The 24,517-nt window shown below is 32.0% G+C and overlaps 2 protein-coding genes and 1 long non-coding RNA gene across 3 annotated transcripts; all 3 read right to left on the reverse strand.

Moving 5' to 3' along the window:
* Positions 1 to 9,269: 9,269 nt before the first annotated feature.
* LOC656359 (scoloptoxin SSD552) lies at positions 9,270 to 13,416 on the reverse strand. The gene is made up of 2 exons (XM_008196775.3): positions 12,875 to 13,416; positions 9,270 to 9,785 (listed from the first exon to the last, which is right to left on the reverse strand). The coding sequence occupies exons 1-2, from the start codon at positions 13,333 to 13,335 to the stop codon at positions 9,305 to 9,307; spliced, it is 942 nt and encodes a 313-aa protein (XP_008194997.1). The 5' UTR covers positions 13,336 to 13,416; the 3' UTR covers positions 9,270 to 9,304.
* Positions 13,417 to 18,327: 4,911 nt separating this feature from the next.
* LOC656277 (venom allergen 5) lies at positions 18,328 to 21,381 on the reverse strand. The gene is made up of 2 exons (XM_962818.4): positions 20,816 to 21,381; positions 18,328 to 18,809 (listed from the first exon to the last, which is right to left on the reverse strand). Exons 1-2 carry the CDS (start codon positions 21,301 to 21,303, stop codon positions 18,347 to 18,349), a joined length of 951 nt encoding a protein of 316 aa, XP_967911.1. The 5' UTR covers positions 21,304 to 21,381; the 3' UTR covers positions 18,328 to 18,346.
* A 1,185-nt stretch (positions 21,382 to 22,566) lies between these two features.
* LOC135266969 (uncharacterized) lies at positions 22,567 to 23,447 on the reverse strand. Its single transcript, XR_010335187.1, has 2 exons — positions 22,980 to 23,447; positions 22,567 to 22,926 (listed from the first exon to the last, which is right to left on the reverse strand). It is a non-coding gene; the product is annotated as an uncharacterized LOC135266969 (long non-coding RNA).
* Between the last annotated feature and the right edge of the window lie 1,070 nt (positions 23,448 to 24,517).

Raw genomic sequence — 24,517 nt, forward strand, 5'->3', positions numbered from 1 at the left:
TGCACAAATCGTACAACCAGCGATAGTCAGTACTGTCAGTACGTCACAGCAGCTTTCTCCAGCACAATCACTGACTGCAATTCTGTGTTGTGCCATTCCCGTCTCATCATATAATCTATAATTGTTATATGACAAGTAATGTTTCTACCTTCAAAAATACTTGCGTAAATATTTTATTATCCCGTTAGTACACACTTTTAAAGCAGCCACTGGTTATATAGATTAAAATTATTACATTTCCTTTGTTATTGTTTACATCAGTCAGCTGTTTACTGTCATTTTCTAATCCTACCAATTTCAAAAATGTCCCTGTTATTAAAGCTCAAGGACCATAGAATGAGAGAGAGAAAATTTTTTGTTCACATAGACGCTGAATATACGTATAAATGTCAGAAAATTCAAATTTTTTATGTCCAAATAGAAATGTCCCGGACTGTATGTTTAATGTATGCCTAGTTACTCTAGTTACTATGACTTTTTTAGTATTTGTCGCCTTGATTCTTTTCGGTTGAAAATTTTTTCGGTTCGGCAAAATATTTTTAAGGATGGACGAGGTGAACACTGTCATTACACTAGTATATTATCATAAGGGTTTTAAAAGAGGCATTTTGTCGCACGCATGGATTTAGATAATAGAGTGAGTACGACAAAATGCCTTACAAACGAGATATCATACAGTATTTTTTCTACTTCGCACTTTTTGTACCAAAAAATTAATTTCGAAATTTAGGGAATTTTGTGGCAGTTGACAGTGAAATGAAATTAATAATTTGGACCGTCATTAGTATTCGGAAGTAAAATTACCGTTGGGGGCGCCACCGAGGTAGGTCGGAAACAGTAACCATAAATGGCGGGAAAATGTTTATTCGGATATTTTGAACGTTGTACGAATTTTGGGGCTTCACAATTATTGCATTGCCTATGCGGAATGATTATTGTATCTTTGATGCAAGATACTTATGTTGACAAATGAGAGATGACGAGGAAAACACGAATAACGAATGACTGTTTGGTTCACTTTCTTTATTGGAAAATTATTACAAAGACATTGAAAAGCCTACCTTTTGGCATAATTTACGTTTAAATGTATCAGCAGTTGTTAATCTTTATTGTAGTTTTGTAGATTTACCGCAGCATTTCATGATTTTTTCAGTGGAAAATTCTAACCTAAAATTCATAACACTTCACTAATTTATTGGTTTCTTGAGCCCAACTTTGTGTTCGCTGTGTTCCATTACTTATAATCTTTAATTAGACAACTGTTTGATAACACTTTGTAATCAAAATTTAAACATTTTTCACTTTTTATCCACTTTCAAGTTCCAACAATAAACACTTTATACCACGAAAAACTACAGAACCAAAGTCAACGCTAGTATTTACCACCACGTACTTTTAAAGTAATTCTTTCTATTGTAAGTAATTAACACTATACACGCAAAATTGTTAAACAATTCATTAAATGTCAGTTAAATGTGGCATTACGAAAATTTCTTTACTGTTTTCGACATAGTTCAAAAGTCATCACCTGAGGGCGTCTAGTTAATTTTATTTCTGAATATTCGTATTATGAATGTGTCCAAGATGTTTTGCAATGTATCTCTTAACAAATACGGGCTTTTGTGGCAAATGCGTGGAATTTGAAAATTGGCCGAAGGATAATGAGATCTCAAATTACTTACTTGCACTGGCTTTTGAAGTTATGTTTGTACATTAATCGAAAGGTGTCCGAAAGGGCCGCATATCAGGGATGGAACAAAAGTACCTAAAGGTTCGTATTTGATTAATTTGATTAAATTATGCTCGTGAAGCAGGTGCCCATTGACACTGACGGTTCTCTCAGATAATTGTCAAAAAACTAGGTTGACAACATTATCCAACTAAATTACCCTGGTTTTTAGTGTAATTATTATAGCACTCCTTTGGATATTACGATATGCAAATCGTGTGTCGTAATGACCCCAATACGAAACCGAAATAATATTTTTGGCTTACTTTTGGTACTGGATTCTTTAATTCTTTCAAAAAGGACTAAAAGACTGAACAACAACTGAAAAATCTAGACACTTGAATATTCAGGACTTTAGAAATGTTTCGTACACTGCTGATTGGATTTTCTTCAAAAAATTGAATTACAGCCCCAATTATTTCTTCGTTTCTAGTGACATGTTTTGTTCTCACTAGATTTAGTTCACGACGTTTTCTGAGTGTTTAAATTACTGACGATTCTTTGAATTTAAATTCATTTAAATAACATTTCACAAGAAGTTCAACGATACTTTCCATAGATGAATATTGTTTCCTTTTTCAACAACACAGAAATTTCTGCCACTGTTGTTTGTTTTTAAAGTAATTTCACCAAATTAATACAATTTTGCTTTTCTAGTAGCGCGCACACTTTTGACAGTTTTTTCAGTGGTGTACAAAATGCTGCTTAGCAAATAGCAATACTTCATCACTTGTTTCAAAATGTGACTGCTCAAATACTTTCAAAATTTGGATCAAGTTTTTAACAACAAAATCTAATTTTTTCCTTGGATCTGCCGAGCGATTTGGTTAATTTTTGTGTGGCTATCTATTTTTCGGTACTTAGTGATCCAATGGTAATTTGTCTTCATTTTAAATAAAAGAAATGTGTTTTAAAATTACATTTTTTATCTTGAGGTCATTTTTATGAATAATTGAAAGACCACCTCCTAAAATATGTGCATTTTAAATCTCATAACAATCGGTTGACAAATAACTGAGATATTAAGATCGAAAGACACTCTATATAAAGTAGAAAAACTCTCGATTTGTTAGCTGTTTCAAAACTATAAAAATGCCAACGTCGCATTTTACCGAATTATTTTTTTTTAAATAAGATTGATTCAATTGTAAATTAGTTATTAATGATTAGATCTCTCATTAAAAGTATAAATTACATTAGCTATTATTTTTTTGAATTCCATGAATAATTTATTACAGCTAATTTAGAGAGAAAATGCGACGTTGGCGTTTTCATAATTTTGAAACAGCTAATTAGGTTCATTCCATTTGAAAAAATTGTGTTATAATCATTTTTTGATCATCATTTTGTGACCCTTGGAGCCTTTGGCTATCAAATGCAAAAAGAATTATTCACTTATTGTAAAGGGTTTAAGTAAGATACTGCTGTCACGAACAAGAGGTACTGCCATCATATGAGTTTGACAATGATAGCGGCTTTTTGACCTTAAAAAAGTGTTAAGATTTAGTGTCAGTCTCACATATTGTCACAAATTATTGACACAAAAATTAACCTAAAATATCCATTTAAAATTTTAAAATATTCGGTGAAAAAATTTCTCAATGTACCTATAAATTATAAATTGGCATTATCTGCTCGTGATTCCTTTCTGAATCTCGTGATCCCCACTCGTTACAAAAACACATCACTCACGGATAATGAACAACTTTTCTAACTTGTACATATTATTAGTAGAAAATTTTCAAGGTCAAAAAGCCGCTGTTATTGTCAAAATCATATGACGACAGTACCCATGGTTAGTAGAGATATGGTTTCGCCATAACTTTTATTTAGCCAACCAGCAGACGGCGCGCGAATACGTCACAAGATTACAATTTTGAATTTCACATGTTTTTATATGCATGTTTGTGTGACTTGGAAGAGATTATAATTACGGGCCAATGAAAATTGTAATATACAAGGCTATTCCAAAGATATGGTGCCACATTTTTGGAAGGTTTGTGCGTGAGAAAGCATTTGTATACCAACCCTTAGTCGAAAATATGCCGTTTCTCCCCTGAAACCAGTTTGATTCAAATACGTATTGCTATTTTGTTCATATTAAAAGATTTCGATATTTATTAGCTAAAACATAGCTTATGGAGAGTTTTTGAGTTAGGGGTAATTTTATTTTTGGTCGTAGTACCTAGTAGCCTTTGATTTTAAGCCAATTTAATTTAAATAAGCAACATATAGATTCGTCTAAAACTAGCATAATTTTCGTTTTAGGTTACATCATCCCCTTAATTAGAACTTTAAATTGTACCCCCCACTTTTTAAAACCCCCCCTTAATTCAAAAAAAAAATCTACAATTATGTATGTTTTCTCTACAATTAGATTAGTTTTTCACTTCTTTCTAAAAATGTTTTTCTTTCTAATAATTCAAAATGTAGGAGGCACTATTTAAAATGTTAAAGGAGTGGCTAGCGACTAGGGGATGAAGCCTAAACATAAACATATTTAATGTTGGTTTCATTTAAAATTTTAAAATAGAGGTGACTAGCGTCTAGGAAATTGGGGGATGTTTTTAAGGATTGAATCAAAGGGGTTAAAAGTAATACCAAATGATAGCCATTATTAAGTTGTTTATGTGTGTAGAATTTCAAATCGGTCGGATCATTTTAAAGCCCTGGTATGCAAGTAATTATTGGTTCTGCAAAATTGAAATTCTCCTCCTAGTGGTGTTCCTGTTTTTTTTCACTGCACTGTTATCAAGATAAACAACACTATTAACTAAAAAAGTCATCACCACTGGGTTACAGTCGTTATCTTTTATTAAAAACCATAAAAACCACGATGTAAACAATGCATTTACATGGATCAACAACACGTTTGTAATCTTGTGACGTATTTCGGAAACAACCTTGGGTTTGTACTTTAATTAAGTAAGACAACAATGTCTTTATTTTACAAAAATTTTGTTACAAACCACAAATAATGTTCGTTATATCTTATAGTACCATCAAAACAGCAAAAGCCAAAGCCAAAATAGTAATATTTCCGTAAATTTTGACTTGTCCTTCTCCTAAATAATACGGTCTTTCTATTGGAATCGGTTCTAGCTCTCCACATAAAGAGGTGTAGTTTGTGTTACAATTTTTTAGTTCCTCATGGTCGGGGCATTTTGAACAAGGCGGCCCTGGTAAATAAACCGATTCATTGTTTACATTACTATTTAATTTCAGCTTCTTCCCAGCGTAGTTGCAGATCAAAAACGTTTTGAAACTTGAATCTTCAAATTTATCTAATTTCGGATCTGCGACATGAACTCGACCACAGCCAACTGAATCAACAGACCACCAAACCATTCCAGTAAACTGTTCTGTTCCCGCTTCCTTGAAGCGTAAATACATCCATTCCTTCATTTTGTCAATTTCTTTGTACCTGCGAAGGGAACAAAGTACCGAACTGCTCGATCTAAATAAATATTTCCAAATTTACCAACTATCTATGATTGCTTTTGGTTGCTTAAATCCCTTGACTGGGAGTTCAGCAGTTCCACCTATATTCTGTCCTGCAAATTGTCCATTTTGGAGGTTTCTACATTTGTCATGTTCTCCATTAAAAAGACACCTGGCGTAACATCTTGCGAGGTATTCAAGTTCCAAGTCGTAATTTATAACCAACATGTTGGCCGCTGGTTTGGCAAAGCCTCTTGTCTCGTTACCGGAAGCCAGAAAATTTCTGAGGCGATTGTGTTCACTCACTATAAATTCGCGGAAATGTATAAAGTGTACTAAAAAAATTTCTTTACGAGTTCCTCTTGCAGTGCAATAGCAACCGGACGCTCGATATTTTACCTTATCAATTGTACATGTCTGTGTGCAATAGTTCCAACCCCCCTTGTGCAGTTCGAATGGTTCACCTTGTACGCAGAGCAGAAATAGAGCGAAGAATAAAAGCGATCGAAACATGATGGAAAATTTTCGGCGAATTTTGAAAAGTTTGTTTACAAAAGTTACCATGACATCGAAAAAAAGTATTTTTTCGCAATGTTTTTTCTCAATAAAATAGTTATTGGAGCCTTTAAATGAATATTTGTAATTAATTGTAATTAAGTTGTACCTAACCTTCTTGTACCTTCTTAAATATTTTAATCCTTTTAGGGTCAGGGGGCACCAAGCCAGCAACAAATTTAAACAAAAACGTATTGAATAGCTCTTGCAAAAAAAACAAATAAAAATGAAACATTATTATCAGAAAAAAATATTTATTATTTTTTATAATGATATCAGGGATATGAAGAATTGTAAAATATTTATATATGCATATGATCTAAAAATTGCACACACTATTAAATTTTATGAAAATTGTCTAGAATTACAAAATAATATTGATGTCTTAAACTCGATTAGAGTTGAACATTTTATTATAATATAAATGGTACCGTACTTGAAACATACAATAAAATTACGGACTTAGGCATAGTTGTGGGTAGTGGTTTGACCTTTACACCTCATATTATTCAGCTAACTAGTAGTGCATTAAAGACTCTGGGCTTTATATGAAGAAATACGAAAGAATTTACTAATGTATCTTGCATTAAAACTTTATTGTTAGGTCTAAGCTTGAATATTGTTGTGTTGTTTGTATTTTAAGAAAATTTTGTAAATACTTATATTTTAAAATTTATAATAGATATCCTGTAAGGCACTGTGATCAAAGTGATCTTTTAAGAAATGTAAATGAAAGCACTTTATTAAGTAGGAGAAATGTCCTATGTTTTATTTTTCTGCAAAAACTTTTATGTGGAGATATTATCTGCTCTGATCTTCTGGATCAAGTGAACATTGTAGTGCCTAGAGCTAACAACCGAAATCCTCTTACATTTTATTTTTCCACCCCTAATACCTTTCATCATCTGAATTCTCTACTTTTTAAATGTTTTAAATTATATAATAATATTACAATAGATTTAGATATTTTCTTCAATAATTTCTAAACTAAAACTGTAAAGGTCAAGCTTCTAGAATATTTTTCTTCGTAATTTATAATTTTTTGTATAATTTAATACACTCAGTTTTGTTCTTTTTAGGTATATTGTATTGTTACTTGTCCACTTTAGACTAATAAGTCTGTTGGAAATAAATTATATTATTATTGTTATTATTATTATTATTAAAAAACTGTATTATACAGGATGTTCGATTAGGGGATTTCCAAAACTAAGAGGTTTAGAGAAAAACGAGTGACACATTCTCGGGTCCGTTTTTTTAAAAAATAATTTTGATCTTTTGTTTTCCACTTTTAAATAAAAGTTTTCATTTTAGGGAAATCTGAAAAAAATCATATCTTTCTTTTTTATTATAAAAGATATACATTTGAAACAAAGACTTTATACAAGCACTTTTTTACAGACAATTTAATAATGTTATCAACGATTTTTTTAACCATTCGTTTAGCAGTAACCATGAGGAGTGATAACATAAAGTTTTATTGTTTTAAATAGCAATCATAGGTTGCTGCGATATTTTTAGAAAGCTTATTTTTTCCGATTTGATGTCTATTTATGTAATACATTCTTTTTTAAATATTTAAAAAAATAACATTTTGCTTTTTCTTTATAGTAGGCCATAAAAAAATTTGTATTTTCAATTAGAACTATGAAAAATATATTATTACCCACCAAGTATTTATAATTTAATAATTTTTTAAACTAATTAATTTAAAAACAGCATAATAAATTTTATTAGATCAAATTTATGCGACTAATAAAAAATATTTATTTTTAGATTTAAAATGAGAACCTTACATTGTCATTCTATTTTCTAATTAAACATGAAATGTCGGAAAAAAAATCTTATTAATTGTATGATTGCCTGTCAATAAAATTTTATTTTACAAAAAATTGTCAATCTAAACACTAAAATTAAATCCCATTTGCGCTAAAAAATACATAACATTATCAACGTCACCTCCATTGCACTTCACTAAATCATAAAAAAGTGGCATCAAATGGTAGTGACATATCGTTTGCAATTTTCTACACATTTTTTATGTAATTAAAATCTGCGATGCTCGTACATTTGTTCAATTGAAAATAACTTTAACATAGCTTATTTTTATAATTTTACATTTTTACCTTTTAATAAATAATTAATAATTAATAATTTCTATATTATTCACACCTTTTATGTGAAATAATTTTTCCATGGCCAACTACTCGTACTTTCAGATATTTTACATATATTTTTTATCAAAAGTATATAAAAATATCAAACTGTATTTATATTGTTCTCAGTTCAGAAAAAAATAAACTTTTTGAAAATGTCATAGCCAACTATGATTCCTATTTAAAAAAATACAACTTTATGTATTGTAGCTAAACGAAGTATTAAAAAAAACAATGATACAATGATAACATTATTAAATTCCCTGTAAAAACGAACTTTTTTTGAAAATTTATGGATTTGCACTTGCAAACTCTCTTAGTTTTAGAGATTTCGAAACCATATTTAGAGAATTAAAAGAGAAAGCCTATATCTTTTCCTAATTTGCATCGATCTGTATTAGCATTCCCTATTCCTATCTGTGATAATTTATGTTATGTTGTTTTTTGACATTGCACAAAATTTCTTACTAACCACAGCTATTTTTACATAATTTGCGGTAAAAACATTTCTAATGAAATGAACAATGAACTCTGTTCAAAATTGTGTGGTCCGTCATGTGAAAATAAAATAAATTCATTGGATGTTGATCTAAAAAAAATACATTTCTCACATTTTTTTCTCTCGTTTCCATGGCTACCTATGAAAAAAGGCCTATGGCTATTGAATTTCTTAATCCCAACAAACAGTTATTGAACATAAGTATAGGAAATGGTAATACAGGTCGATGCAGAACTAAATTTTTTACCATTTAGTGAAATAAAATTCGTAACGTTTCATTTGAAAAAATGGAGTTATAGGTGCTTAAAGTTCTGGAAACTTAAGTTTAAAAATTTGAGGTTTGTTATTCTTTTTTTAGAAATTTGAAAACACCAAAGGAAACATCAAGGCTTCCTCTTTCATATGAGCTAAAAAATATTTTTAAATTTGGAAAAATGGCAGAGTTATCGACTTTTGAACTGGAAGGTACAAATTAAAAAAAAATAAAAACCCCAAAATATTTCGTAAACGGCTAAGTTTAGGTATACGGAAAGCTTATGAAAATTACCTTAAAATAACTCTAGTAATTCAATAACGCATTAAAAAGTATAGCTAAGTTGATCGCGACTTCCGGTATAACCGGAAGTGTCACCATCTTGAAAATATTTTCATTGAGCAGGACGTAAGAGATTATGGTTGTGTATAAATTTTCAGATGACTATCATTATTAGAATTACTAATGGGGCTTAGACCGAATATATCCTGTATTTTAGTTATTAGTGAGTAGGCAGAAAACAAAATCAGTATAAATTTTCTCTTGGTATTTTTTTTTGTAATCTAGTATTATTGTTTACAGAGTGTTTCAAGTTTTAAATGTAAGCTTCACACTATTACGAGGAGAAAGAAAATGGGAAGTTGCACATTTTATTTTATACATTATTTTCATTAAAAAAACATTGATAGAACAGAAGCCAAAATCAAAATGGTACTTTTTCCGCAAATTTTGCTTGAATTGGATGGTTTGCCTCTTGGTTTGTCTCTCGGTTTGCCATTTGGGTTGTCAAAATCATACGGTTCGTCTGTTGGGATCGGTTCTAGTTCCCCACACAAAGAAGTGTACTTTGAGTTACATTTGCTAAATGCTGGAGGACATTTCGAACAAGGCGGTCCTTGTATAAACATCCGCTCATCGGCACCTTCAACTATTCCTTTCACACCCTTCGCAGAGTAGTTGCAAATTAAAGCTTGCACCATAGTCGGCTTAGTAAATTTGTCTTTTATTGTATCCGATGTATAAATTCGAGCACATCCTACTGTATTTGCAGATCCCCAACACATTGCTGCAAAGTGTCCTGTCATTATTTTATCGTTTCTGAGACGAAATTTTTCATACATATCCGGCTCCATATCTTTTACTTCACTGTACCTGTTACATGCAAAAATATACTCGGTGTCATAAAAATTGAAACACCGAGAAGGAACAGGAATTTTTTGATGAAACTTGGCACAAATGTTAGCAGGTATTAAATGATTAAAATTTGAACGTTTTTAATCAAGTGGTAAAGAAGTTCTTAACACTTAAACTCTTTTACCAGCAAGTGTTGTTCTTCCAAGTTTTTGTGTTCCTGACAATTTATGAGGAGTTTTTTTAAATTCGTTTAGTTTTAAGTGTTTTGAAAACTAAAATATGCGTATAGTACAACAAAAAAAAATTATCAACAATTAAACAAACTTTAAAAAGTACAATTTTTGGAAAACGAATAGGTGTTTTTTTATTTAGAGAAATTGTAATCCAAGTACCATTATGCGATGTTGTCAGTCATTGATTACAGAAGGTTCAGGACAAAGCAGAAGAGGAAGCAGACTTAAAAAAGTCCAAAGTGGTCATAATAATAATAATAATAATAATAATAATAATAATAATAATAATAATAATAATAATAATAATAATAATAATAATAATGTTTATTGTCCAACAGATGTACAATCCAATTAGAGGACAATGCTATTTTAATAAATACATAATATGTGTGATAATTTTACAAAACATTTCTTATTTTCTCTACTAACTCTTTACAAGTACAGTTATTTACATCAATTGCCGTTGAAATTAAATTAAAATAACTTGACATTACATGTATTGGAGACTTTTCTGCACGATTTGTTCGACATTTTTTAATAACAAAATATTGTTGATTTCTTGTAATACAGCCTGGGACGTGTATATTTAATTTACTTAGTAGAAATGAACCGTCAATTGCATTGTGCGTTAGTTTGTACAGGAATATCATAAAAGAAATCATCCTACGGTTTTCTAAAGAATCTACTTTACATTTAATTTGAACTGTATTAAAATCTACATATCCTTTAGGGTAGGAATTGTCTGTTTTAAAGCAAAGAAACATCAAGAATCTACGTTGAACTCTTTCCAGTTTGATGGTGTAAAATGTGTAGTATGGCGACCATGCTATTACCGCATATTCTGACCAAACTAAAATATATTTTTTTAATTGCTTCAATATCTCTAAAATGTTTAGTTGTTCTTACAATAAATCCTAGAACCTTAAAGGCGCTATTAACAATCTGTAATGTGTGTTCACTAAAACTTAAAACTGAGTCAAAAACGATTCCTAAACCTTTTATTGTATTAGTTCTCTCAAGTGTAAAATCATATATAGAATAATCAAACTGCTAATAATTTACACGTTTAGTATAACTTAGTATTTTACACTTAGTGACATTTAATTCAAGTTGATTTAGTTCACACCAATTTGAGAAATTTGCAAGGTCTTCTTGAAGCAAAAGTGTATCGTTTTGACATATAATGTTTCTGTATAATTTTAAGTCGTCGGCGTATAAGAGAACATTAGAATTATTAAACACACATGTTACATCAATAATAAATATTAGAAATAACAGTGGCCCAAGGTTCGAACCTTGTGGGACTCCCGAAGTTGGAGTTAAAATGGAAGAAGTGAACCAATTAAGTGTAATGAGTTGTTTGCGATCGCTCAGATAGTTACCAAGCCATTCGACTAAATTATTAGAGAAACCAAGTTTTCCTAATTTCTGCAGTAAAATATTATGATGCCAAATGCTTTGGTAAGATTTGTGTATATCACATCTAACTGTCCATTTTCCTCAAGAGTTTCTGAGATAACTTCAGTTAAGCAATTAAATTTGTTGTTGTAGAACGACCACTCATAAAACCATGTTGACTTTCTGTTAATAAATGTTTTATTTTCGGGTAAATTATATTGTAAATTGTTGCTCCAAATATTTAGGCAAAATTATTTAAAATTGAAATTGGTCGATAATTTGATATTTCTGCCTTATTCCCAGATTTGTGTGTGAATTGGTTGAATTTTAGAAAATTTCGAAGCATTGGAAAAACTACAACATTGCAAAGATAAATTAAATATGATTTTAAGGGGTTTAACCAAAATATGTCGACAGTCCTTAATCAAGAAAGACGGAATTTCATCAACACCGGATACAAATGACGACTTAGTATGTTTAATAGCATTCATAGTCTTCGGATTATGGCAATAATTCAAGTACAAGAAAAATTTCTGAGCAATAGTTGAGTTCAAAGGTCGTCGTACTTCGCTTCTGACTGATTACCATCGAATTAGGACATTTGGACTGCTCTTTGTTGGATTTCCTAGGTATGGGAGGAATGAGCAAAAACACAGCTTAAACCTGACACACCAAAACTTTTATTTGGAAAGACAACGTGTTTCAACCACAAAGTGGTCATCCTCAGGTGAGAATATACACTGTATAAATTGACCACATTATGGTCGAAACGCGTTGTCTCGAAATAAAGGTTTGATGGGTCTGGCTTAAAGATGCGTTTTTGCCCATTCCTCCCATACCAAGTAAATCCAACAGGAAACAGTCCAAATGACCAATTTCGATGGTAAACAGTTCAAAGTGATAAAAAAAGACCTTTAAACACACCCATTGGGCAAAAGTTTATCATGTAATTAAATTATAGTCATACTCCGAAGACGACCATTTTGGACTTCATTTATTTTTTAGGTATGCTTTCTCTTTTGCACTGTCTTGGGCCTTCTTCAGTCCATGAATGATAACATTGCTTAATTGCACTTTGATTTCTATCCAAACGATTAGCAATTTCTCTAAATGAAAAAACCCCATTTGTAGTCCAAAAATCATGCCTCTTTCAAAACTGCTTAAATTGTTAGTAGCCTTGGTTTTGTTGTCTCCAAGCCCAATTGCGCTTTTAGAACACTTATACCTAAACGAATTAAAAAAAAAACACATAAAAAGATAGTCAGAAAAGCAAAAAATTGGAAGAACAACACTTGCTAGTAAAAGAACTTAAATGTTAAAAACTCCCTTACCACATGATTAAAATCGTTCTAATTTTAATCATTCATTACTCGCTAATAGTGGACCATTTGTGCCAAGTTTTGACAAAAAATTCTAATTTTTTCTTGGTGTTGCAATTTTTATTACATGGATCCTGATCAATATTTCCAAACTTACCAGTCTTCTACATGGATTTTGATTAAACTTAAGCTGTTGTTCTTAAATCTTAATCCACCTAGATTCTGTGCTGTCAGTCTGTCATCGTGTAACATTCTGCAATCATCGTGGTATCCGTCAAAGGTACTTCTTCCATAACATCTTGCCAAGTATTCAAGTTCCACGTCGTAATTCATGACCAACATGTCGGCTACCGCTTTGGATGAGCCTTTTGTCTCCTTACCAGAAGCATAAAAATTTCTCAAATAATTGTGTTCATCTATAACCACTTTCCGAAATTCCATATATTTGTCTAAATCGGTCTCTGAACGAGTTCCTCTCAGCTCACAGTTGCAACCGGATGACATAATGGGTGTCTCAAATGGGCATTTTTTCTTACAATAATCCACCTTTTTCGGATCGAATTTTTCGCCAGGTACGCAGACGAGAAACAGTGCGTAGAATAGAATCGATTGAAACATGATTTAAAACCATTTAAACATGAATTTCAAAAATATAGTTTGACACCTTTGTTACAAAAATTACCATGACTTTTTATAATTTAAATATTTGGCACCTTGATGTATGATTCTTCAGGTCAAAATAAAGCGATTTGCTCCATGTGGCATCGTTAAAAATCCAATTAATTTTTCTCTTCTTCATACTGTTGCTTATTCCATGGACACTTAAGGTTAAAGGGGAACACGTTTTAGTGTGTTTCTAAGCCATCAGATGGCGGGGAATTTATTTTTCGGTATCTTTTTATTCATTATTTACTTTTTTCGGAAACGGAAAGAAGTTCTGGTCGTCGAATCGTAACAAAATTTGCGCCAATGTAACACTTTTTTATTTTTTGACTTATTTTTGAGAAAAAAATATAAATTTTTAAAATAAAAAAATATTTTGAAAAACTAACGTGGGAGACGAATCTCCATTTCTCGCTGATCACAAATGTCATAGGCTACACAATAATTGGTTTCCACTGTGCTGTAGCAGAGAACAATATTAATAAAAATAATAATAAGAATAAACGCGAATTTTGTAATAATTATTGATCTAACGAGTTTGGAAATTGCTTAAACAAGTAAGGTACAATATTTTTTGTAACGAATATCTCAAAGAAAATATTTTTTTTGGTATTTTAGTTTTTTTGGCTGATGGGTTGGTAACAGGTCAAACAATCATTAAAATTGACATGAACTGTCACTTATAATATATTTCAACGGTAGCGATACCAACCTCTTAAATGTCCCTAGCCATTGTTGCAAAGTAAAAAAACACGCATTGTGGAAAAATCTGTTTCCCGGAAATGGCTATGAGTACAAAAATGTTTTTTTTGTGTTCCATTTAAAAAATTTAATTTTGGTTCACCAGCCTGTATTCAACCTGTGCGTAATAAAAATATTTTTAGTTTGTATACTTTTAAGTCGATCTATCGTATAATGAAAACGGTATGACCATATTTTAAATAGCAATAAAGTTATAGACCGATTACACACTTTGGGTCACCCTGTATGAAGAACAATCGACTAGTTTTTCGAATCCATAAAATAAGCCCACACGAAAAATGAGTACAGAAAAAAACCCACAGAAAAAAGCTCACAGATAAATGCTCACACGGAAATAAGCCCACATAGAAATAAACACACTTAATTGTAAAAAACACCTCACATGGAAACAACCCTACATAGAAAAAAAAGCCCATACAAAATAAAACCCACATAGACAAAAACGCACCTATATAGAAAAAACCCACAATGATAAAATCCCAACCAGAAAAATCCCACAAGAAAAAAGCTCACGGAAAAATCTGTATAGTCGTGGATAAATTTATAAATTTATAATTATTTGGATAACAATAAAAATATTTTCATATTTTAGAGTCAGTTTTTGCTACAATCCTATTCAAGAAAAGAGTAAATTAAGATAATCAAAAGCGTAACCATTCAATTTTTTTTAGACAAAGACAACTCACTTTCATTTGTACTTTTTTTGTTTTACTTACAAATTTAAAATTTTGGAAAATCGATTAGGTACAGGATTTCGACGTGATTTCTTCGCATCTGTCATTCTTTTTGCCAAAGTTTGTTACCAAAAAATTGTTTTGGTAACAAACTTGAAGAACCGCTGAACCGGAATGATAAAAATTAGCTTGTTATTTCGCTCAAAAAAAAATAGTTATTTATGTCTGAAAAATTAGGACGAGGCGACGAAGGAGCCGAGTTCTTAATGAGATAAGTTCTCTAAATCTATCTTGCGGAAGTGTTGCATACAAACTTTTTTTGTACTAGCTCTCTAAAACAGCAAAATTTTAATAGTTATTTACCGAACGAGTTTGGAAATTGTTTTCCAAGCAAGTTAAGTACAACATTTTTTGTAACGAATCTTTAAAAAAAATTATAAATTAATATTTTTTATAATTTAGTTTTTTTGTAATAGGTTGGTAACAGGTCAAAGAATCCAAAAGTAACATGAACTGTCATGTATCGTAAAAAACTAATAGTTTCCATCTCAACGGTAGCGATACCAACTCATTAACTGTCCCTAGCCACTATTGCAAAGTAAAAAACACCGCAGACGGTAAAGTCTGTTTCCCACACGCTGGAGCGTTAAACAACTATTTAAAAGCTATGAGTACAAAAAATTCTTTACATTTCCAATCCACCCTCAACATAAGTGCAGTCGATCGATAGTCATTGCAGCGACTATGTATTTATGATTTTGTCAAATAATAAATAAATTAGAGTCCGAAATAGTTAATTATGATAGAACGCATGTTGTCGAACGCACGAATTTAGGGGAGGTCGAGCGCAGCGAGGAGTGCCATAATAGAGTAAGTGCGACAAAATGCCTTATATACGAAATAACATACAGTATTTTTTCTATTTTACACTTTTTGTACTAAAAAAAATTATTTAGAAATTCAGGGAATTTTATGGCAGTTGACAAGATTTGCGTGCAGATAGTGAAATGAAATAATAATTTGGAGCGTCATTAATTTATTCGTATTCGTTCTGAAAGTGTCTAAGACGTTTTGCAATGTATCTCTTAGCAAATACGGGCTTTTGTGGCAAATACTTGTAATTTGAAAATTGGTCGAAGGATAATGAGTTCTCAGATTACTTACTTGCATTGACTCTTGAAGTTATGCTTGTACATTACCCGAAGGTGTTCGAAAGGGCCACATATCAGGGCTGGTACAAAAGTCTCTAAAGGTTCGTATTTGATTAAACTATGTACTTAAAACAGGTGCCGGTTGACACTGACAGTTCTCTCAGATAGTTGTCAAAAAACTAGGTTGTCAACATTATCCAACTAAATTACCCTGGTTTTTAGTGTAATTATTATAGCACTCCATTGGATAATACGCAACTAGCGTATCGTAATGACCTCAGTACAAAACCGAAGTCATGGTTAGAACCGAAGTAGAAAAAATGAATTATAGTCCGCAAAGTGTTGCTATGATGACTGTAAGTTCTTGCCCTTTAAAATGATACTTTTCGGACTCAAAGCAGTTCCCAAAGTAATTATTTTAGACAGCGTGTACCAAAAAAAAAAAAACTAGGATGGAGGCACATCTAAAGCGTTAAATAATAAAACGTTTACAACTGCAATATCCCACAAATATTACAATCTAAGTTTTCGAGAAAATTGCTGCGATATGCGAATTGCTATATTCGGCTATAGCAAACACATATACTCTTGTAACCATGATCATTTTAACGGAATTTAGATAATTCATGTAATTTCTATACGAAAGCGGAAACAAAAAAAAAGAGTTGCCAACAAAACAATTACCATTCTGCAGGTCTTGGAATTTTGAAAGGTAATCACCACAAACTATGTTATCAAAAGGGCACAACGTAACTTTTAGGATAAAAGTAAGATTTTTGTGTTACCTAATGCAAAATATTTATAGTGTATTTTTTTAGTATCCCTAAACAATAAAATATCGGTATGCTTTTACAATAGCCCAGTCAAATTATACAAATTGGTGGAAAATCTTCCTAGAGACTTGGATTTTTTTTAAAAGCTTCTTTTGCACTTGGGTAGAAAAATATATCAAAAGTCCCCAAGATTGGGACTCGGAGAGGGAGGGGATTTAATCAGTCTTTTTTTGGTTATTTGTTTATATCTCGGAAACTGTTACTCCATCAATTTTTCTCTTATTACCAAAATTAAAGCCGATAAAATTTCCTACAAAGTGGTTATATGCATTTTTCTCGTAGGACTATAAGTGAGTTATAGGGCTGGAAAGAAATAATCATTAAAAAAATGTGCTTCAAAAGAGAAGTCTTGTGATCTGAAAAATTGACAAACAACTAAATTTATTGGGTCTAACACTTCATTAGAGGAGAAAGGGGGAGACATGTGGGGTCACAGAAGTCTTCAGAGTCGTCTTGAGATGCTGCATTTTTGTCTTCATCTTAAGCATTGAAAACTGAATTAGAGTCTTGTTCTGTAAAATATTAATAAATAGATGATTTAATATAGATTTTTTAAATAAATCTTGTAATGAACTGTATGCATTGAGTGCAACAGTTCATTCTATCACATCTTCTGGGTCATCCTCACATGCTGAAGTGTGGTCCTCAACCGAAGAGCTTGAGGGAAAAAAGTATTTTTCTCCCTTATTTCCCACTTTTAACTTAGCTGGGAGACGCTTTACACACACTATTTCCATATAAATACTTATGATATACTAATGTTTAGTTATACAGTGTCATGTAGACATCAAACTTCAAAAGCTCTTAGCTCGGTTACGGTTAGTCCTACAATAATAACGCTAAGACCATTTTGTAGGAAATTTTAACAACTTTAATTTTAGCAAGAAGATAAAAATTGATAAGAGTGACCGTTTCCGAGATATAAGCAAAAAAACAAACTCGCCCCCCACTTCTGGGACTTATGATATATGTCTAACCAAGTGTAAAGGAAGCTTTTAAAAAAATCCAACTCTCTAAGAATTTTTTCCACCGATCGTCTTATTTTTGCCTAATTTGACTGGGCTACAACTTATAAAATTGGGTTTTATTTTTTTTATCACGTAGGCTTTGAAAAGATTCAAAAAACAAATAGTGCGTTATATTGTTTCATACAAGGTGTCACTTGACATATTATTACATTTGAAAAAAAAATTAGAGGTGGCTATGCATTTCTAACAACAGATTAACAAAAACCATATGCACCAAATAGTAGGCGACGAAAAATAAAAATTGACCTGTTTCAGGAATTTTCAACAAAATCGCCTTAATCAAAGTTATGAATTAAAATTAAATTCCAGTTAAAAATTCCACGCTGTATAATAAACAGCATGTCAATATTTTAAATAGCAAAAAAGTTATAGACCGATTATACACCCTGGGTCACCCTGTATGAAGAAGAATCGACTATAATTTGTCATCTTCGAACTGGGCAACATTTTTTTAGAATTTTTTGGCCTGATACACCATTATGGAAGAAAAGAACATGAACCATATTATGGTCACGGTTTTATTTTACAAGAATTTGAATACAAAAAGCCAATGCCAAAGTATAAACTTTTCCGGCAACTTGAGTTTCTGCAGAAGTCCTATTTCCGAAAAAATCGAAGGGTTGTTCTTTGGGAATCGGTTGTATTATTCCACACAAAGAGGTGAATTTGTCGTTGCAATCCTTCCACTCCGTATAGTCCGGACATTTCGAGCAAGGCGGCCCTTGTGCATACAACCGCACCCCTCCTACATTAATAATAGCCCTTAGCTTCCTCGAAGCGTAGTTGCAAATCAGATACGTATGTTTCTCTGTAAAGCCAGGCGCAAATTTGTCTTTTTTCGGATCTTTAACATAAATTCGAGCACATCCGACTGAATCAGCCGGCCCCCAACACATCGTTGTAAACTCTTTAATTTGCTTGCCTTTTATGAAATGGAAACGTTTATGTATTTCCTCGTCCAAATTTTGAACTTGCTCGTACCTTCGAAATGGAAAAAATAGTCGAAGTGCTCGATACAGATACAGGATTATTCATAATTATGAGACAATAAATGAACCTTAAAAAGGACCTATGAAATGATGCCAATTGAGATTATGACTCGTGTCTTATCGAAACTGATAAGAATTTTACAGCCCTGGGAAGTAGGGGTATGGAAAGACGTTTTTGTACCATAACTTTGGAACCATTTGACCAAATATTACAAAACTTGGTAGACTTACTAAAGAGAATATGCCTTTTAATCTGGTAATTACGAAAACCGGATACATCTACCCAGTTTCCGGTTGCATCATTTCCGGGTCACATTTTTTGTGTTTTTCTAATTTTTTGCCCTCTTAACACTACTTTTTTATTGCTTAAATCAATAGAGTAATCAATTGCGAATAAAAAAAGTATAACCTTCTACACCGCTAAAATGCACCATTTAATAGTTATTTTAATTTAAACAGAGGCATGCACTTGATCAAAATCAAAAAAGTATAAATTTTGAGCAGACGAGATCCGTAGCAACGAAAGTGCATCTGCACTCAAAGCGCTGTCAAGACCTGTGAGACACTTGTCAACTTTAACTTTGGACAATTTGGGGCTCTAAATTGAAAATATTTAATAAAAGGGTTTAGTTCCGTCTTTTAATCTAACCTACAAAAAATTTAAACCAATCTGGTAGCATTTTTCATTGATTAATTCACCGAAAATTCACAAAAAAGTCATAGTCGGTACCTGATTATTTGTTCCATTCCGTACGTTTAATACACCAAATTCCGAATAAAGACATTAAAACTCTTAAAAGCGTACCCCTACTAAGTGGGTGCATCTACTCGCTTGTCTTCCAGACACTAAATGAACAACACTCAGTTCACTACTAATTTGCATTATTTTGTAATAAAATCAGCGGTATTTTTGACTGAATTTGTATTGTTTTCTTCTAGAAATTCGGCTAACGATGTCTACGGACGCCTGCGCCGGTCTTACGTACGACATAACCTGTAAAAACTCAAGCTTGATCTTGATCATTTTTACAGGTTATTTTGTACGTACGACCAGCGCAGGTGTTTGAAGACATCGCCGAAATTTTAGAAAAAAACAATACAAAATGCAAACAATCCAGTCAAAAATAACGGTGCTTTTTTACAAAATAATGCGAACTAAGTGGTCCATCTATCGACATTGTAGTGTCTGGAAGACAAGCACCCACGTAGTAGGGGTGCACTTTTAAGAATCTTTATGGCTTTATTCGGAATTTGGTGTAATAAACGTACCGAATAGAACAAATAATCAGTTAACGACAATGACTTTTGTGAATTTTCGATGAATTAATCAATCAGAAATGCTACCAGAATAGTTTAAATTTATTGTAGGTTAGGTTAAAAGACTGAACTAAACCCTTTTGTTAAATATTTTCAATTTAGAGCCCCAAATTGTTCAAAGTTAAAGTTGACAAGTGTCTGACAGGATTTGACAGCGCTTTGAGTGCAGATGCACTTTCGTTGCTACGGATATCGTCTGCTCAAAATTTATACTTTTTTGATTTTGGTCAAGTGCATGCCTCTGTTTAAATTAAAATAACTATTAAATGGTGCATTTTAGCGGTGTAAAAGGTTATACCTTTTGTATTCGCAATTGATTACTCTATCGATTTAGGCAATAAAAAAGTAGTGTTAAGAGGGCAAAAAATTAGAAAAACACAAAAAATGTGACCCGGAAATGCTGCAACCGCAAACTGGGTGGATGTATCCGTTTTTCGTAACCACCAGATTAAAAGGTATATCCTCTTTAGTAAGCCTACAAAGTTTCGTAATATTTGGTCAAATGGTTCCAAAGTTATGGTACAAAAACGTTTTTCCATACCTCTGCTTCCCAGGGCTGTAAAATTCTTATCAGTTTCGATAGGACACGAGTCCGATCTCAATTGGCATCATTTCATAGGTCCTTTTTGAGGTTCATTTATTGTCTCATAAATACGAATAACCCTGTATTTCTAAACTCACCAGCCTGATATCATCTCTTTTAATTGGTCGAACCCTTTCTTGGGGGGGTCACGAAGCGAACCTAAATTCTGCCCTGCTCTCAATTCGCTGACTTGCTGATCTAGCAAGTTTCTACAGCCGTCGTGTTTTCCTATAAAAAGTCCTCTGCCGAAGCATCTCGCGAGATATTCCAGTTCCAAGTCATAATTTAGAACCTGCATGTTAGCTACTGATTTGGCGAAGCCTCGTGTCTCGTTACCAGAAGCCAACAGATTTCTGTAATGATTGTGTTCATTCACAATGAATTGCCGGAATGCCATGAACTGGTCCAAGTCGATTTCTGTACGAGTTCCTGCTAGCTTACAATTGCAACCAGTCGCTGGAACTGTGTTGTTACCCTGTTTTTTACAAGGCGTCTTGCAATAGAAATTAACGCCATCCTTTTTCGGACTGAAATCGCAGCGTATGTAGAGGAGAAATTGTGCGAAGAATAAAACCAATTGAAACATGATTCAATTCTTGAACTTAATTTAGACAGAAACAGTTTTCGAAAATTTGTTTACAAAAGTTGCCATGCCTTTTGTGATTTCAAAATTGGCGCCTTGATTGCTTTTTTGAGGTTTCTAAGGTTCCTCAGGTCGAAGAGCTCATTTTGTACAATATTCGATTTTATTAAGGGTAGTAATAAAGCGATCAGTAATAAATTCAATTTTAATCAGTAAAAAATAATAAGTGACAAGTAAACCACGCAAAATTAAAATTTGCCCAGTAAAAAAATCGTATATGCACAGTATCTATTTTCAGTTTGCACACCTAAAAGGGAACATACCCGTCGAGCGAATATATTTTTACAGTGCATTTATTATTTTTACTGTGCAATTATTATTTTACTGTGCTTTTATCATTTTTACTGTACATTTATTATTTTTACTGTGCAATTATTATTTTTATTGTGCATTTACTATTTTTACTGTGCATTTATCATTTTTACTGTGCATTTATTATTTTTACTGTGCAATTATTATTTTTACTGTACAATTATTATTTTTACTGTGCATTTATTATTTTACTGTGCATTTATAATTTTTACAGCGCATTTATTATTTTTACTGTGCATTTATTATTTTTACAGTGCATTTGTTATTTTTACTGTGCAATTATTATTTTTATTGTGCATTTATTATTTTTACTGTGCAATTATTATTTTTACTGTGCATTTATTATTTTTATCGTGCATTTATTATTTTTACTGTACAATTATTATTTTTACTGTGCATTTAATATATTTATCTACGATCATCAAATAATATAACCATTACTGTTGTGAAAGTTCCACTGTAAATTTTCATTTTATCCATCGACAAATTAAAAGAAGTCTCTGATTGGTTTTCACTCATGGGTAAAATTGACAGAATTTTTTATCCATTGGGATTGGGACCAATCAAAATTGAAAATATTGGAATTTTATCTTTTCCACCACTTTTATGTTGGCAATTGTGTGCCGTAACCGCAGGGGTGAAAGTGGGATACGCGCATTGGCAACACGAGAGTATAGGCGAGGGGGGTTTTGCACTCCCGGGGAGATGAAAAGGGACGACCAATGACGACTGCTTATTTTAAAACAAGCGCGTATTTATTAGGGATTTCATTAAATTATATTTTTTGACGTAACAATGACATCTACGCTTGCGCGCAGATCGCACCGAAAATATCGCGCCAAAAGTGTTGTTTTGTCACTCATCGTTCAACGTGTTACCGGAAGTATGTAGCAATTATTTGTTTAATCGTTTAATCAAAGCAAAAATTCTGATTACAGTTCGTTAGTGAGTCAATTCCTGGTGTTGAGCGCCGACCAAAAAGATAAGTATCTCTTATTTTATTAATATAACCTCATCTTTTTGATTGGTGTTTCTTTCTATTTTAAAGGCATTGGTCTGGAGTGACGGATTTTTGATTTCTACTACTCAACTGAACTTTAGTCATGGCTGGTTATCGCAAATATTCCTGCAAATACCCCGGATGCACCAGTGATTATGTTCCCAACAAAGGACAGTCCAATAAGCATTTCTTCACCTTCCCTAAGAATCCAAAGCTTCAAGAATTGTGGAGGAATGCCTGCAAAATTGAGGATCCTGTAAGTTCAAAATTTTGGCGTTTTCGCTATTTAGGGTATTTCAGAATTTACTTTTAAGTTTCTTATTTGCGCTCGAGTGTGTCAGTGCACTGCATGTACCTCCTCGTGGTCGTAGCGTGGGCAACTGTTTGCTGACAGACAAGGTAAAAGTCATTGCAAAGCAGACCTTATTTTGTTTTAAGTCTCGAGCAGACAGGCAAAACATGCCAACACTGACTGATTTAATTTTTTTATAATTTTTGTATAATTAAGAAATAATACAATACTTTAATTTTTTGAAAAATTTAATTTGTTATGTTACTCAAGTGTACAATAAAAATGTTAACAAAATCTGTGTTTTATTACCCCAAAACAACTTTTTTTGTAAGTTTCATTTCAAATTTTGTTTAAAATAAATATAAAACGTTTTCATTTTGTTTAAAATGAAAATATATTTTTTTATTTTAAACAATTTGCAATGAAACTTGTAAGATAAAAATAATAAAAAACAATATAAAAGGAATTTATTCAAACGTGGCACTTTACCGTGGTAGTAACGCACTTCAGCACCAGAGGCGCTGGATTCTCGTGTTGCCAGTGATTTACTAGGGAATTATCACTTCTTAACCCTTTCTGTTCTGTGACCGCAGCAATATAACCAAACAAGCCAAATCAGCTGACAACAAAAACAAACAGCTAATTATTTAGTCGGAACTAGTAGTGAAATCTGTGATTGTTCAAGCAGTTTTTTGTGACAGAAAGTTATTTAAAATGTTGGAAGAAGAGAATGAAATGACCTGCACGTCACCTGACATTCGCAATATCGCAACGAGTGCAATAGAAAATCTTCTACCACAAAAATCGCGGCACAAATATGAGTGTGTTTATGAAAGGTTTTTAAATTTTTTTTTTTGTTATTTGATCGTAGATAAAGTATAGTATTATACTCGCAAGTAAAGGTTTTTATCCACTCAAATGATTACATGCACTCGCCTTCGGCTCGTGCAGCAAACTTCATTTTTGTGGATAAAAACCTTCTTTACTTGCTCGTGTAATAATATACTATTACTGTACAATTAATATTTTTACTGTGCATTTAATTTTACTGAAAAAATAGTTTCATCAGTAGGGTTTCACTTTAGTTGAAGCAAAACAATCGTTCATGTGGATTTATTTTGCTACTTTAAACTTTCATTCTTGGAACATGGGCCTTAGGATGAATAAAATGAAACAAAAAAGAATGAATAAAATGTTTATAGTAAAACTTTACTTACACTGATATTGACGACACGAATAAATAAGTTTGCTTAAACTATTGTTTAATAAAATATGGATAATTGAAATAACAACTAATTCAGCTCCGAACTGAATGCTAATAATGATTACCTACAGGGTGATACTGCTCAGCTCCTGTCTTCTGTAACTCAGTTGTTACTAGTTATTAGTAAAGTTGGACATTTAATCTTTTGTAGACGTTATTTATACTCCAGGACGTATTTTAGGAAAATATTTTTGATTATATCTACACAGTGTCTCAAAAAGTATGATGTTAAAATAGTAATTTTCTTTTGGCAAGGTATTATTTTTTGTGCTCATTAGAATACTTTTTT

Source organism: Tribolium castaneum, chromosome 8, assembly GCF_031307605.1.
Source record: "Tribolium castaneum strain GA2 chromosome 8, icTriCast1.1, whole genome shotgun sequence".
Classification (NCBI taxonomy): Eukaryota; Metazoa; Arthropoda; class Insecta; order Coleoptera; family Tenebrionidae; genus Tribolium; species Tribolium castaneum.

Bases quoted from the DNA above. Each gene is read 5' to 3' on its own strand.
- LOC656277 (XM_962818.4), bottom strand. From the start codon at position 21,303: ATGTTTCAATTGGTTTTATTCTTCGCACAATTTCTCCTCTACATACGC. The intron at 18,810-20,815 runs GTGAGTTTAGAA...TCCATTTCGAAG, and splicing joins AAAGAGATGATATCAGGCTG to GTACGAGCAAGTTCAAAATT.
- LOC656359 (XM_008196775.3), bottom strand. From the start codon at position 13,335: ATGTTTCAATCGATTCTATTCTACGCACTGTTTCTCGTCTGCGTACCT. The intron at 9,786-12,874 runs GTAAGTTTGGAA...TGCATGTAACAG, and splicing joins AAAATCCATGTAGAAGACTG to GTACAGTGAAGTAAAAGATA.